The 16,326-nt window shown below is 39.4% G+C and overlaps 1 protein-coding gene across 1 annotated transcript; it reads left to right on the top strand.

The window, feature by feature from the left end:
* The first annotated feature begins 1,343 nt into the window (after window positions 1-1,343).
* LOC139982956 (piggyBac transposable element-derived protein 4-like) lies at window positions 1,344-15,871 on the top strand. The gene is made up of 3 exons (XM_071996180.1): window positions 1,344-6,209; window positions 6,912-7,259; window positions 7,425-15,871. The coding sequence occupies exons 1-3, from the start codon at window positions 6,036-6,038 to the stop codon at window positions 8,655-8,657; spliced, it is 1,755 nt and encodes a 584-aa protein (XP_071852281.1). The 5' UTR covers window positions 1,344-6,035; the 3' UTR covers window positions 8,658-15,871.
* Window positions 15,872-16,326: the final 455 nt, after the last annotated feature.

The raw sequence follows: 16,326 nt of genomic DNA, 5'->3' as shown, positions 1-16,326 counted from the left end.
TTCAGTTCTGTTATCGTAAATGGGTTTTGTTCGGAGGTTTTTAACGTAGAGAGGGGGGTACGCCAGGGGTGCCCTCTGTCTCCATTACTTTATGTTTTGTTTAGCGAGTCCCTCTCTCGTCTTTTGGAAAGGGACTCCAGACTTGTTCCATTCGTTGTGCCAGGGGGTGCCAAAGTGAAATGCGCTCAATATGCAGATGACGTGACATGTGTTGTTTCGAGTCTGGGCTCCTTTCGCGCACTCTCGCAGGATTTATCTATTTTTGAGAGAGCTACCGGGGCGAAGTTGAATCCAGAAAAGACAAAGGGCCTTCGTCTTGGTAGCTGGAGATACAGAGACTTACCATTCGGTGCGTCGTGGTCGGATCAGAATATCAAAATTAATGGTATATGGTTCGGCTACGATGCACCTGGTGATGTCACCTGGAGCGAGAGGGCGGAGGTATTTGAGAGCAGGCTCGAAACCTTTGGCACCCGCTGGCTTTCGATCCTAGGGAAAGTCACCGTAGTTAATCGTTTTGTTTCGCCCATCTTGTGGTACCCGGGCGCGGTGTATCCAATTCCGCGTCGCGTCCTGATGCGGTTGGAGAGAGCGATATTTTCATTTATTTGGTCGGGTGGTACAGAGCTTGTCAAAAGGGCGGTAATGTACCAAAAACTGGAGAAGGGTGGGTTAGGGGTGGTTCATCTGGGAAGTAAGTTAACTTGTTTGTTATTTAAGCAGTTGTTTGTAGCGGTAACTGACCCAGGGTTGCCTTCTTCATATTTTGTACGTTTTTGGGGCGGTTTGCACCTGCGTCGATGGGTCCCGGCGCTGTTTAGCAACAGAGAACCGCATAGTAGTACTCCAAACAGGGTGGTGCGTGTCATTTGCTCCGCTCTGATTGAGTTGCCTCCTGTTGACCTGTCACAGCCGGCCCTCGTTCACAGTTCGTTGCGGGATAGGGCCTTGAATGCAATTTTTGTACAGGGACGTCATCCTGTCGAAGTATGGCGTTCGGTGCATTCAAGGCTGAATGGTTGCAGGCTCCGTGACCTTGCATGGAGAATTGCACATGGTGCCTTGGTGACCAATCTGAAAAGGTATCACTGGCGATTGGGTGATGGACTGTGCCCGAGGACCGGCTGTGACAGCTTAGAGAGTACTGCCCATGTTTTTTGGCATTGACCCTTTGTTTTGAACTTGTGGGAGTGGTTTCAGTCCTGGACCGACCGTTTAACGGGAGACCGTTCCTGGTCGGTAGGACAGGGTTTTGTTTTGTATGGATTAGATCCTCCAGTTTGTTCCGTTGCTGTGTTGCACCGCATCATTTTTGTTTGCTCTATTTTAAAAAACATGTTTGGCGGAATAGATGTAATTTGGTTTTTAGGGGGAAATTTGCCACTTGGCAGGCAGTCCTGGAGGCGGTGAAGTCTGACATTCGCCTTCAGATTGAAGGCGATTTTCGCCGTTTATCTGGGGCTGCCTTTTTTGGATGCTGGTGTGCTGGGGAGGGGTTTTTCGTTTCGCTGCGTGCGGGTCGTCCTTCTGTACGTTTTTGAATGTTTGAGTGGGGGGGGGTTGGGCGTTTTGTCTCTGCAGGTCGGCGGGCGTATGTTTTTTTTGGCTCGCTAGACCTTAGTTTCGTTTGTCAGAATGGGATGGTTCGGTAGTGCCGTTTGGCCGTGACGTTTTGTATCCCGCATGGCGGGTCACGTAAAAAGCACATTGGGTCATAAAAAGTGGGCCGAACCTAACATGTGTACTCAATATAAAATCAGTCATAACTCTGTCAATCTTCAACAGATTTCAGAAAAGTTGGTATCATGTGAAAGTGCAACCCCAGAAGAACCTTTATCATATATTTTGAAGTCATTAGTGATTTTATTGGGTATTTTAGTGCTTTCCATAAAACAAGAAAATGGCGTCCTAATTTGCATATTATAATTTGCATATTTAATTATTTTTCAATTTCAAATTTTGTTCTCTATTGATCTAAATCAACTTCCTAATAGGGAAGTTGTCCCTAACTTTTATAAGCCAGCCCTAACAAGATAAGGGCCCCAGACCCTAATTGTTTGCCCCACCCCTCATGCGGAAAAGGGAACTTACCATCTGTAGAAACCTTGTGTTAAATAAATAAAAAAATTCAGGAAGAACTGTGTGCTTTTTACGTGCAAAGAAAACGGACACGAAGGTCAAGAAAACCAGGAAGAACTAGACTTGCAGATTGCTGCATCAACCACGCCCTTCACAGGCAGTTGGCAAGTTTGCTAATATTTTGTTGCAAAGGAGGAGATGATGACATGTAGTGACCTAGGAATGCACACCAATAAAAATGTTGAACTGAGGCCAGCACTGGACACCAAGAAAAGGGAAATGCTGGAAAGTAAGTAACTGTCTGAAGGCTTCCTTCAGAGTTATAATACTTATGACCAAAGTTTCAGCTTTCTTTGTCCTTGAACTGTGTATGGAGTGCCCATTGATTTACTGACCTCTGCACAAAAAAGCAGACCAACTAATTAACAAAACAGATGACATTCACAAACATGAAATTTAACTTTACAAACCCTTGCTGTAGGCTTTCAAAATTCTTCAATGACACTTTCTGCTATTTACTGTGTAGGCTTTAATGTGTAGTTTTCAATCTAATCAAAGCAAGTTTCATGTTTTACTTTACTAAGAAAAATAAGAACAAACTTACTCATGAAAAAACAATATTATTTCATTTTATGGAGGGTAACTGAAATTGGATGTTTAGCAAACTAAGCCTCTGTTTTTCACCAAGCCATCATTTTTTCCCTTTCTGAGGTATCAAAGTACAGGACAGACCTGTCTGTGGTTAGATGGAAGCTGAGGGATCGACTGAAGAACATAAGAAATGACCATTAACCATTTTTGCGAGAGAGTATTCTCGAGCTTATATTCTCTCGAGAGTATTCTCAGCCTTGGAGGGGAACAGAATTCCTCGCCGTTTGATTAATATGTAGTTTAATAACATACACAGTTCATTTTTAGGTATGTATTATATTGCAGATAATAATTATTTGTCATAATTGGATCTAAATGACTGCAGTTTACAGTTTTTTTTTGCTAAGAGTACGATTTGTAGAAAATGATAACGTCATTTGGTACGGAACCATGACCACAAAAAACGTTTCTGTGCGTAATGTCGTTTGTGTATACGAAGCATCAACAGACAGCAATACTGCATCAACGAGTAGGACACTATACATACTATATCTTTCGATATTCGATAAAGCTACTTCATGTAAACTCACACTGATATTTTATATATCTCACTATATTAGGCTCCTTTGGGTCAATCTCTGTTTTCGTGGACTCCCAATTTAATGGATGTCAACATAAAATTAACTGGGAAGTTTTAATGAAAAGCCAGAGCTGCATAGCTCTGTTGGTAAAGCACAGGATATGATGTATCACCGAGTTTGGCCCATTGGAATCCCTTTCTAGCTTTCAATTTCTTGAAGCTTTAATAAAACAAAGAAGAAAATGAATTGATGTTGTTCGGATGGTAAAAAAGTGAATTTATTTGAAAGTAAACATAATGATCGCATTCCTATATATAGATGCATGCTGTGACAATTGTTGCCTGAGGAAAGTTGCAGAAGTCTACAAGAGGATTGCCTTGTTGACGGATTCCATATTCCTCATACATATGTTCTATGCATTTCCAAACTTTTATGCACTTGTGTTTTGGCCGAGTGAATAATGTGGAGTACCCTTCAAAACATGGCTATATAGGCCAAAACTTGTTTGTGTACGAAAAAAAGTAAGTTGGTAAAAATTCACGCGAAACTGGCATATCCTACCATTGTCAGGTATAGCAAATAGCTTTACCACCTCGTCGGTTATGTATCTCACGTAACTACAAAAACACAAGTAATTTTATTTTGCGAAGTTCACGTTTTCTATAAGAACATGGAAACAAGTGGCCTAAAACATGTCATTACAGGATTGAGACCATAGCTATAGGGGCCTTCATATCGTGTTATGTGTATGGTATTGAGTATGGACCGTGCCTCGTGTTTCATGGGGAATATATTGTTTTGTTCATGCGGAGGTTGGCTTCAGGTGTATACTTACCTAAATGTTACAGGGATATTTACGTACTTTTCTTGAACGTGTAAGACAATATTTCGCATAACTTAACCGATCCTTTACTGACTGATGTAATTAATTCTAAAGTGGAGCCAAAACAATTTACTCCATTAAACGCTCCTTGGAAACGTGCCAAAAATGTTGACAAACAGGTTTTAGACAGGGGATGAGCTCAGTTGTTTGGCAAGGTACCTGTGAAAATTCGCAGCATATGTAGCCTACCGTAGTATTAAAGTAGGTTTAAACACTGCAGTTGTACATAGAGTGCATGCTATTCATTGTTGTCATAATATCGGAAGTTACACAAACTTTTTAGAGATTGTAAGACAGATTTAATCTCATTTCATTTTATAACATAATATAGCTACCCCATGTTGTCATTTTAAAATTGTCATCAGTTTCGTGACAATTTAAAATCAAAAAGTTGACAGTATTTTGCATCCTGAAGTGCGAAATTTTTATCGCCAGAAACGCAAAAATACCAACTTTTGCCAGGGGCCATCGTCCCCTGGACCTCAACAAGGGGTTTTACCCTTTCACCCTACTGGGACCCTAAGGCGGTCCCCTGGACCCCATGCCATTATGCTCGCACGCTACGCGTGCTCGGTGTGTTTGCTGCGCGAACACCGGCGGGATATGAACAGTTCTTTTAGTATGTTAAAGTTGAAGTGTGTTAAAATTGAACAAGGTTTTCCAGGGTATAACTTCTGGTACTTTTTCGTGTTGCATCTTGTTAGGGACATTCTAAAAAAAATAGGATTCTCTTCGTTGTTATATACAGAATAATGTTTCACGTGACTTCAAAAGATTAAAAGAACTTGACCCGAAAGGAGAAGTTGACTGAATAAATTTAATACCAAGAAAATGCGAAAACTATGCACTTAGCCAATACGTGAAAAGGAAAGCCGTGAGATGTGTACAGCAAACAACCTACTAATAACTAACGCATTTGTATATGATCTATTCCTTAACCCATATATGCCGAGACAGCCATGGGTTATGGGAGGTTCCTCTTGGCTAATGAAAAGCCATGATTGAGAGCAGCACATTTCCAAAATAACAAGTTCTGCTGCATTTCATTTCAGAGGCATCTACAAATGAAGAAAATATTTCAATGATAAGGCAAGTCAACAAATTGTACATTCTTTTATCACTTCAAGGTTGGATATGGGCAATTCCTTACTTCTTGGTCTTCCACAAGAACAGATTCATAGACTTCAATTATTCCAGAACTCAGCTGCGCATATTGCTATATCCACCCTGTCTTCAAAAAACCTGCACTGGCTACCTGTCAAATATCGTATTATGTATAAAGTTCTCCTTATTGTCTATAAATCACTTAATTTCCGGGAATTGGGGTCGTGATTGACCCCAATTCATCTTTGAATTTAAAAAAAATTATTACTCAGCCATCTTACATCCTACAACATTCATTTAGGTATTGAAATGTATCTAAGACCATACGTTTGTGTATAAAACAAATAAAAAGGGGGGTCACTGTGATTTTTTTTAGTGGGTGGGGCCCAAAGGTCATAGGTTAATCTGAAAATGACGTAATTTGGCTAAAAATCGATGTTCGCTTCAACTAAATCGTGACAGAAAATAACAGTTGAACAAACCCCCCCATTATATTTGGTATAAACCCTAACATGTTTTGAACATATTCTGAGCATTTCAGGAATATATCTATAGAGAGTTCTGAGAAAAATGCAAATGTCCTTGAAATTTCCTGTAATTTGACACCAAAATCGTCCAAATCCGTTCATTTTTGATCCAATTCTCGTTCCCGAACGCTTCAACCTACGAACGTAATTTTTTTACCCTATTTTAGATATTTAGGCCGCTCACTTTTTTGTAATTGATAGTTATGACATAGCGCCCCCACATTCCTTTGATTATTGATAGCAACCGCCGCTGCTGTGTCAAAATTCAAAATGGCTTCCACAAGCACTGGGCGTGGGGCGCGAGCCCCCAACCAAAATTTTAGTGCGCAAGAGGTGCTGGACATGTGGGAAGACTGGTCCGAAACGGAAACTGCAGATGATGATGATGATAACCAGGTCGAACCAGTCTTCCAAGATTCCGTCCTTTTCGATGATCCAGAAATTGTAAGTCAATAGCGTTGTTTACTACAAAAGGCTAGGCTAGGCCTAAAGTTATGTCAACGTTAGGCCATTGCCATTGTATAGAAATGTATGTTATTTTTGAATGTAAGCAAAGAAAAAACTTGGAATAATGATGATAACCAAGTAATATTGTAACATACTGTAAGAAAAGTCAAAATAAAACAGGGGGCCACATAAAATTGCAAAAATAGGGGAAATCCATGGTATTTTGTTATCATTTTTGGGGTTAGCCAAATGAACAAAATATAGGCCTAGGGTAGGCTAGGCCTAACGTTATACCAACGTTAGGCCATTGCCATTGTATAGAAATGTATGTTATTTTTGAATGTAAACAAATAAAAAACTTGGAATAATGATGATAACCAAGTAATATTGTTACATACTGTAAGTCAAAATAAAACAGGGGGGGCCAAATAAAATTGCAAAATATAGGGGAATCCATGGTATTTTTTTTATCATTTTTGGGGGTGGCCATATGAACAAAAAATAGGGCTAGGCCTAATGTTATACCAATGCTAGGCTTATGCCATTGTATAGAAATGTATGTAATTCTAGAATGTAAACAAAGAAAATACATGGAATAATTATGATATTACCAAATGAGTTTACAAATTAGGGGGAACCATTGGCCTTTTTTTGTTGCGCCAAGTGAATTTACAAAACTGACATTCCTTTTGTTTTCAGGGAAACACTGTCCAACTGGCTCCAGCCTTTCTGGATCTTCCAGATGAGGCACCCGCAGCAGTTGTGCCTGTCGCCGCTGGTGCACCTCCAGCCAAACGGAGGAGAGGCCGCCCGTCTCGGCGTGTACCAGTGGTAGGACCTCCACCGAAGAGGCCATCAACACCACCACCCACCATCTCAGCCCAGGAGCGGAAGGCTTTCAAAGAACGAGTCAAACAACGTAAAGCTGCCCTCTCCGCTGTTGGGAAAGCTGATCTTCAGCAGAAGATGGCTCTTCTGGTGGAGAACGAAGAGGATCGTCACAACTGCTGCGGGGACTGGAAGTGGGAGAATTTCAATGAAGACACAGTGAGTAATCATATTTCTGTTACTTTACTAACCAATTTTTTTTTTGAAGCCTACCATGGACCGGAAAACCTGCCAACTGTAAACCTGAGTTTTATATATCTACACAAAATAAAACATTGATATATTTTTTGTATTTATACATTCAATTTTCCTTTTATTCAACAGCCTTACATCAACGAAGAGGGGCAGTTTGCCAGAGAGGGGGAGGATCCAAGAGGTCTTTCAGGAGCGGCCCACAGGGCAGTGACTGAACTAGATTTGTTGCGACTGTTTCTCACCGAAGCAGTCTTGACCAATTTGGTCAAGCAGACGAATCTGTATGCGATGCAAGAAAGGGCCAAGGAAGGAGGTAGTAAAGAGCGCTGGTCGCCCGTTACTAGAGAGGAGATAATGGCCTTCATTGGGGTAGCTATTGCCATGGGTATTGTCCACAAAGGTGACATGAGAGAATACTGGTCAACTGATGCACTCTTAAAAACACCATGGTTTCCTTCTGCAATGTCAGGTCATCGTTTCTGCATGATTCAAAGGTATTTGCATGTTGCGGATAACACTAAGGCTGACTTGACTGCTGATGGAAAGCTCTGTGATAAGTTGTACAAAGTACGCCCATTACTTGATGCCTTATTCATATCTTTCCCTAAGCACTATCATCCGGGTAAGAATCTCAGTCTGGATGAACAGATGCTCGGGACCAAGGCCCGTTGCAGCTTCATCCAGTACATGAAGGACAAGCCCACAAAGAGAGGGGTGAAATTGTGGGTCCTCTGTGACGCACAAGTTCACTATTGTTTGAATTTCCAAATTTACACAGGTGGTACTGGAGAAAAAGGATTGAGCTTCCGTGTCGTGAATGAGCTGATGAATGCGTACCTGGGTAAATTTCATCACCTGTACATTGATAATTTTTACACTTCTCCAGAGTTACTAGCTCACCTGCTCGTTCACGACACATTGGCTGTTGGAACGGTTCGCCAGGATCGTCTCAATATGCCAATGCGATTGAGGACATCTGTCGAAGTCTTCAAGCCAGATCAATCTGTTTTCTACAGTAGCCACAAGATGACAGCTTGTCGGTGGAAGGACAAGAGAGATGTATTTTGTTTATCTACAGTTCATGGCAACATATTGGAAACGATTGCTCGTAGAAAGAGGGGTACTCGTGGTGAAATGGAAGATGTTCAGAAACCAAAGATGGTTTTTGACTACAACACCCACATGGGTGGTGTAGATGTGTTCGATCAGCTTTTGTCGTACAGTCCTCTGCAACGCCGGTACAAGCGTTGGTCGACAAAAATATTTTTTCGATTGATAGATATGACAATTGTGAATTCCTTTGCTCTTTGGAAGCTGAAGCATGTCAATCTCCCACGTAACTGTCACAAAAACAATTGGTAGCCCCCTACAGAGAGAGATATGCCCACCCACTTCAGATTCGACAGGTACCAAACCGATTGAAACACGTCTCTGAACCAACCACGTACACCCCTCGAAAAAAATGTACAGTCTGCCAAGATGACAACCGCAAAACAACTAGTGGTTGTAGGAACTGCGGTGATACCATCCGCCTGCACTTCTGCATGGATGATGGGCAAATGTCCTGCTTTGCCAAATATCATAACAAAGCTGATTGCACACGCTAAAAGTTGTGCCTCTGATCTCTCTCCTGACTGCTTCAACTTCCAAAATCATAAGTTTCATATCTAGCAATCGAATAAATGCTGTTTGTACACCTTCTTCTATTTCAACAATAATGTTCCCATTTTGGCTATGATAAACACTTTACATTCTCTTGAACTTTACACTTGTGGAAGCTTGGAAGTTTGAACCCTTGTTTTTGTACTTGATACTACTGATGGGAGGTAGTATCATTGATTGATGATAGATTACAATTGAAACCATTTGTTTCTCAGAGAGTTTTAGTTTTCTAAAATGGCAATAACAACCCAGAAGTATTGTGATGGACTTTTTCCTTGTTATTCAAGTCCATACCAATACTTTGATGCTTCTCCCCTTTCTTTGTTGACCATACAGATAAGTCTGCTTTGTTTCTAGCTGCTCTTGAAATTCCTCAACCAACTTCACCTAACTGAAGATTCACCCTCTGGAAACTACAGCCTCATCACTCACTGGAATTAATTATTATTTAGAAGGGGGGGGGGGAGGAGATCTAGAACTTGGGGGGATTTTGAACTTGGGGGTTACAACTGGGGGTGGGGGGTTTAGAACTTGGGGGGTTACAACTGGGGGAGTGGGGTTTGGAACTTGGGGGAGGGTGATTTACAACTTGGGGGATTTTTTAACGATCATTATTTACATTATAATCCTACATAAATTTAATTAACAAAAATGATGAATAAAAATTACTGAACATTTAAAATTTATCTTTTCTTCCTTTATTTTATGATATATAATATAGTATATGTCATAAGTGTTTCATATATATAGATATATAGCACATTGATAGGTTACATACAGATAAGATTTGAAAACTTACATTGGGGGATTTTTGAAAAACAAAATGGCAGCCTCATTTGCATAAATTTGCATACTCAATACTTGATAATTGTAAATTTATTATATCCTAATTATATTCATAATAGAGATAGTACCCAACTCCTCCAAATCATTTCCAACAAATGTATCATGTTCAAATGTCTAAATTATTTGATGTCCACATTGGGTCATAAAAGTGGGCCGAACCTAACATGTGTACTCAATATAAAATCAGTCATAACTCTGTCAATCCTCAACAGATTTCAGAAAAGTTGGTATCATGTAAAAGTGCAACCCCAGAAGAACCTTTATCATATATTTTGAAGTCAATTTTGAAGTCATTAGTGATTTTATTGGGTATTTTAGTGCTTTCCATAAAAAACAAAATGGCGGCCTTATTTGCATATTATAATTTGCATATTTAATTATTTTTCAATTTCAAATTTTGTTCTCTATTGATCTAAATCAACTTCCTAATAGAGAAGTTGTCCCTAACTTTTATAAGCCAGCCCTAACAAGATAAGTGCCCCAGACCCTAATTGTTTGCCCCACCCCCAATGCTGAAAAGGGTCCAATGTATATTTGTTATTACATATTTATGTCCCCTCTTGTAATCTAAGATCCAGTTCTCAATTTTTATTATCTGATATTAAGTCCAAAATTCTTGGGGGTAGGTCATTTATTGTTTTTGCCCCTCGCTTATGGAACCAAGTTCCCTTAAAAATCAGACAAGCATCTACTTCTCTCTAACTTTAAGAAGAGCATAAAATCCCACTTAATGACAAAAGCTTTTATATACTCTTCTGTGTTACATTTTTATATATAAAACAAGTGCATTACGTTAGCAATAGAACATTCTGGAAGACTTCAAGGGAACTACACACTTCATAGTTCATTTAGAGTTCATTTTGCTGTAATACCACAACAAACACCAAATCTTCAGGGGCCTGGGTCCCCTATAGACCCAATTGTAATTCTGACCCCCCTTTTTAGGACCACTTTCATGTCTTCTTTTTGGCTACAGTGTCAGTACAACTAGTTTCCTGCTACAACTGGTCAAATAGACATTTCCATGTTGGAGTTTCATCATCTAGCTCCACAATGAAATACTCATACTATCCCTAGTTAGCACTATATATGCCACATATTGTGTTATTGGTTCTACATGTTATAAAAACTTAGATGCATTGGAACCATAACTATTCAGTTCTAGTCTACTCTCATTGTGATTGAGGAGCCTACTTAACTGGAACCTAACAGAAGAACTATATGTAGGCCTAGCTAGCATCTTAATGACCAACATTGAATACTATTAGCCTAACGTTAGGGTATGCAGCTCTCATGAAGACCTCAAGTGTATTCCCCAAGAACCAACCCAGCACTAATATTTGCCCTTTAACATTTTTGTCATTTTTTCAAAACACCCCTCCCCCTCCTCAATGACTAATTAAATTGTGCCTTGATAACCCAATTCTAAGTTCATACAATATTACGTTTTATTTGTGTTATATGAATATTACTAACTTTTGGGTTATTTCCGCACTGTAGTTATGTGTAGCTTGTTAATTGATGAACTCTTCTAACTAAAGCTAGTACACAAAAACACCGGACCATGTAACATATGAACCAGTACTAAACAGTAATTAAGTTACTGAAAACTCATATCTAACATTTAAGGGGTTTTGCTTAAAAATTAAGCATTTTTTTGTAACCAATTGTAGCTGGTCACCCTTCTTCTGACATATGGGGCATGGCTACAAGGGTTGAAGTCACTTGCTGGGTGGTACCAAAATACATTGAAAGATCATTGGTGCGTTCTGTCGCAGTAGCCAATGGGGGGGGGAGGGGGAGGGGGAGGAGGTAGAGTCTCCTATAGAATTTTTGAAGATGTGCTGCTTGCCTGTACATAATTTGATATTCAATAACATGTGGTGTTAATAGGTGAAATGTTTGTCAATGTCAGAGTTTTTCGATGACAGTTTTTTTTAACAACACCAGTAACACATTTTCATTTCAGACAGTATACAGTAGGGTCATGATGATATTACAAGCAGGACTCTTCTTAACAATTGGCATTTATAGTACAGTAAATAATATAAATTCTGTACAAAGGAAACAGGAGAAGGGGATTCTTTTTGAAGTCTGCATGGCCAAATCATGAGGGCAAAAAAAGAAGTGACAAATATAGCATAAAGTACTGTACCCTAGGTCAAACCATGAAAGATGGTGAAACTCATATCATACTAATACTACAGTGCACCAATGGGACTGCTTTATTATGGCACATAAACATCTTGAAATTATTTTTCCTTTTCAACTGTAGGTATCAAAGGTGGCCATGAGAAAGAAGCTATCATGGCCCAAGTCCTCAACTCTCAGCACAGCAAGTGGACCAAGCACCTCAGCTCAGCAGCACCAGAGCAGCAGTTAGAAGTAGATATTTCTACTGCTGCTAGTACTTCCGTGGGAATAGGGGATGTTTGCTCCTTTGCAAACATATTTGTAGTCCTGGTGACTTCACTTTCATGGTCTTTGTTACATGTAACTGCAATTTACAAAGTGTGTGTCATTGAGGGGGATGAGGTTAAAGATTTTATTGTGGATTCGCAAGTCCGCTGCCCAGTACCAGGGCTTTATGTTAAACCTAATTTCAAATGAACTGCTTCGTTTTGTAAACGAGTAAAAGAATTTTTTCGGCATGGTTTGGAGGCTACCACAAAGTGTTCTCTCGCTCATGGTGATAATTATTACTATGAAAGATTTTTAAGGCAGTGCCGAATTGGTAGTTACATTTGTCACCATATTACACAGACTCTGCGTGGAAATGCCTTCAGACATGTATTGGATTTTGTTATTCATGATATTGACTTTTCATTGCTTGGATTGACAGACATAAATAACTACAATGTATTATATTAAATAACTGAGTTTAGTACTTTAGATATAAAAAATTTAAAGAATGGATGTATTTCATAATGCTTTGGATCCAACAGCTCATTTCACCTTTCTTCATTCAATCAGATTTAAAACTGAATGTAGACGTATTGTTGTAGTAATTCAGAAGGCAATATGTAACAAAGGGTTTAGTGAAGCTTACAGGCCAACAATATGCAGAATCTGAAACTTCATCGGTGTTATATGAATAGTAAGCAGAATACATCAGTTGTACTAGAAACATTCAAAGTACCAGATTTTGGAGTACCTTGTGGTTTGACCTCTTCTAATAATTCTAGCTTGACAACCAACCCTATTGGACTGGCCTACATGGTGAAACATCAAGGGGCACTCTACAGCACACTGGAATCAGAAGCCGACAAGCAACATTATGAACATCCCCTCTCTGATATGATTACCAAACTTGAACCACTTTGATTTGAAGAAAGCACTAATTAATTGTGATGATCACCTGTAGACTGTAGCCTCTGGTAATTTAGGAAATGACTGCCACCACATACTACCACATGTTATTTGGAAAGGCCACTCATATACTATCTGTTAAAAAATCCAATCGTAAACACTTGGATGTAGCAGGACTGTGCTAAATGTCACTCATTGCCTGCCTAGTATTTTATAAACACTAAGGGTAAACAGTTCATAGCATGATTATATCACGTACGATTCATGTTCAAGAGTTTAGGTTTGGATTAGAGCTAATTGTGTGCTAACTTGGGCCTGGGAGCATCGCCTATCATCATTGATATGCTCCCTTAAATGTTAATAGATAAACGTTGCTAACATAAACGTTGTCATTACCAGACTTTGATAAGCAAGATTGTGTGATCAGTTCAATACATTGTGCATACATTGTGCATGCAGTTATTTTGCCATCAACTATAGTTATTCATTTGTTGTACATTTTACATTTAGGGTGCCACTTTTTCCTACGCAACTTTAACATGGTGTCATTGTTGCATAGGTACACTTTCCGAATATTTGTTATTACCGGTACTATTCTTTATCCGAAAGATTGTGTGATCAGATCAATACACTGTGCATGTAGTTATCTTTTCATTAACTATTACCTTATCTTTTCATTAACTATTACCATCACTCCATTTGTCAGGTTAAGTTCAATTGACTTTCAAAATGTATTTTTAACCATATTTCCTCATGACAATAGTTTCTATTAACACTGATTCTTTGTTATCATTATTAAACAACAAAAGTTAAGTGGTGTAAACAATTTGCTAGTAAAGTTGGTAAATGTTGAAATGTTAAGGGTTACGTTATAAAAAAAACAAGACATGCATGTCTTTACCACCGAACATATATTACAAAAACATGTGGTTTACCTTAGTTTTGAAGCAGAAAACTCCTCCTACTCAAAGTATATTTTGTGTAAGAGTGGTGTTAAACACAAAAAATGGTGTAATGTTGCGTACGTATTTTGAATACACTGGTAACATAGTCAACCATCTGTAAAAATGTAAATGATCGAAGAGTTAAAAAACCATTACTGTGTTACACTATATAGCCAAAGGCTATGGAATGACCCATATCCGTTTGATAGGAACATTTCCCACCGGAGAAGTTTCTCTTATGCTACGCATGTGACAGGCTACTGCCGACTGTGGATGGCGATGATGAACAGAACATGCCAACTTCATTAAAAGCCCTAATGCCAACACCGCAAGACAGCAGCTCTACCATCCAACACGGTTCAAGCAAAGCAACGACAGCACCATCACCCCAAGCACAAGCAACAGGAACACTACCACCCCAAGGAGCATGGACACCAGCTGCAGTGCAACCACCCCGTCCGCCACCACCCAATATGCAGTGACAACCAGCACCAGTGCAACCACCACCAGCAAAGGGACACAAACTCGAGCAATCATGCCATCAGCTCCGTCAGTGACACCGCACAACCGAGCGACCACCACAACTAAAGTAACATCAATCAGTGCTGAGCAACTTAGACTATTCAGTACAATGGATCCACGGAAAGGGCCCACTACAAAAAGAAAAAAAGGAAAGTCTGAAATTTTCACAGCCAGCTCCTGTCAAGGAAAGGATAGAAGCTGAGACAAATGCTTCAAAGTCTGGAAAGCAGAAGAAGTCACTGTTTGAAGAAAAAAAGACAGCCAAAAAACAGCAAGCCCGAGACCCACCAGAAAGAGAAACGATGAAGCCAATGCAGTAGGGGAATGGCAATGTATATACTGTGGGGAGGCCTTTGTAGTGTCAATAGACACTTGGGTTCAGTGTTCAGCTTCCAACAAGTGGGCCCATGAAGAATGCGCTGGTGTGGACGAAACAGATGCAGGTTTTGTTTGTGACCTGTGTGACTGATTAACTTGAACTGCCAAACTGCATGTTGGAACTAAATTTCACACATTTTTATGTTTCCATGATATATGAGTGTTGTGTTTGTAAAAGTAAGTTCTTCTGGTGGTATGAAGAGCTGTGGGGGCATGAGGCATGTGGTGGCAGAGGGGAAATCATTTTAGCTGAGTTGCAAAGTTCAAGTATATATGATACAATGTATCAGTGCCATAAACACATTATATATCCAGGAGACACAAAATTAATAACTGAGACGTTAAAAGAAGCATGAAATGTTAGTTGTCCTCCTTTCTAGCCACCACTGATTAATGGAGCTTATGATATTTCTTCTCTCGATCAGTTTGTTTCAGATACAGAAGATCATGACCCAAGCTATTAAACAGGAACTCACAGCAGTAAGAAATTAAAAGTTGGTAAGCGAATTATATATAGATTGGTGTATGAAGCAGGCTGTATATATGACTTCAAGGCACATGTTTAATAGAACTGATTGGTAGGTTTCATTGCAATCTACTGGAATGAACGACTGATATAGATTGTATTTCAGTGTATATTATAGATCGTCTGTAAAGCACACAGATGCAAAGTGCCTAGTGCGCTATACAAGGATATATTTACATTACATGTATCCTAACATACAGTGAAAGTGTTTACACTGCACAGCAGACTCTATGGGCCTGGTAATTCCTTTGTATTTTATCAAATGTAATGAAAAGTACTGTATTGCACCCACATGTTCCTGTAAGTGTTCCATCGGTATATGGACACATATTTTTTATGACCTCAATTGCATATTTACATATCTAACTAGCTGAATTCTAAAAAAAGAATTTTCACTACCTATCTGTCAATACTTGGGTCCCTATTGACAAAACTGAACAGATTTTAAGTAATTACAATGTTGAAATATTTTCCCCCAGGAACAATGATATGACGTGGAAATTGTATAAAACAAATAAAAAGGGGGGTAACTGTATGCCCCTAGAGAGTTCCATGAAGTAGATGACTAGCCTGGAACATCAGCTTAGTGTGTTAGGCTGTTTAATGTCGCACACCATATGACTGAACTACTGATTCGAAAAGTGTCTCACTTTATTCCCCGTTTTCTCAAAACGACTGTTTTCTGCAATGAGACGAGCATAGCTGTCAAACTATCTTCTATTTCAATCAAATTTGCTACAGAGTAACATGGTACATAATGCAATGGACTAACACTGTTTTTGCATGGAAACAATATATAACTTCCGAGGACTGCACTCATTTACAGAAATTAAATAGCAAATTT

The sequence above is a fragment of the Apostichopus japonicus genome, chromosome 16, assembly GCF_037975245.1.
Source record: "Apostichopus japonicus isolate 1M-3 chromosome 16, ASM3797524v1, whole genome shotgun sequence".
Classification (NCBI taxonomy): Eukaryota; Metazoa; Echinodermata; class Holothuroidea; order Aspidochirotida; family Stichopodidae; genus Apostichopus; species Apostichopus japonicus.
Note: the sequence above shows the minus strand (reverse complement) of the source record. Positions and strands in the feature narration are given on the sequence as shown.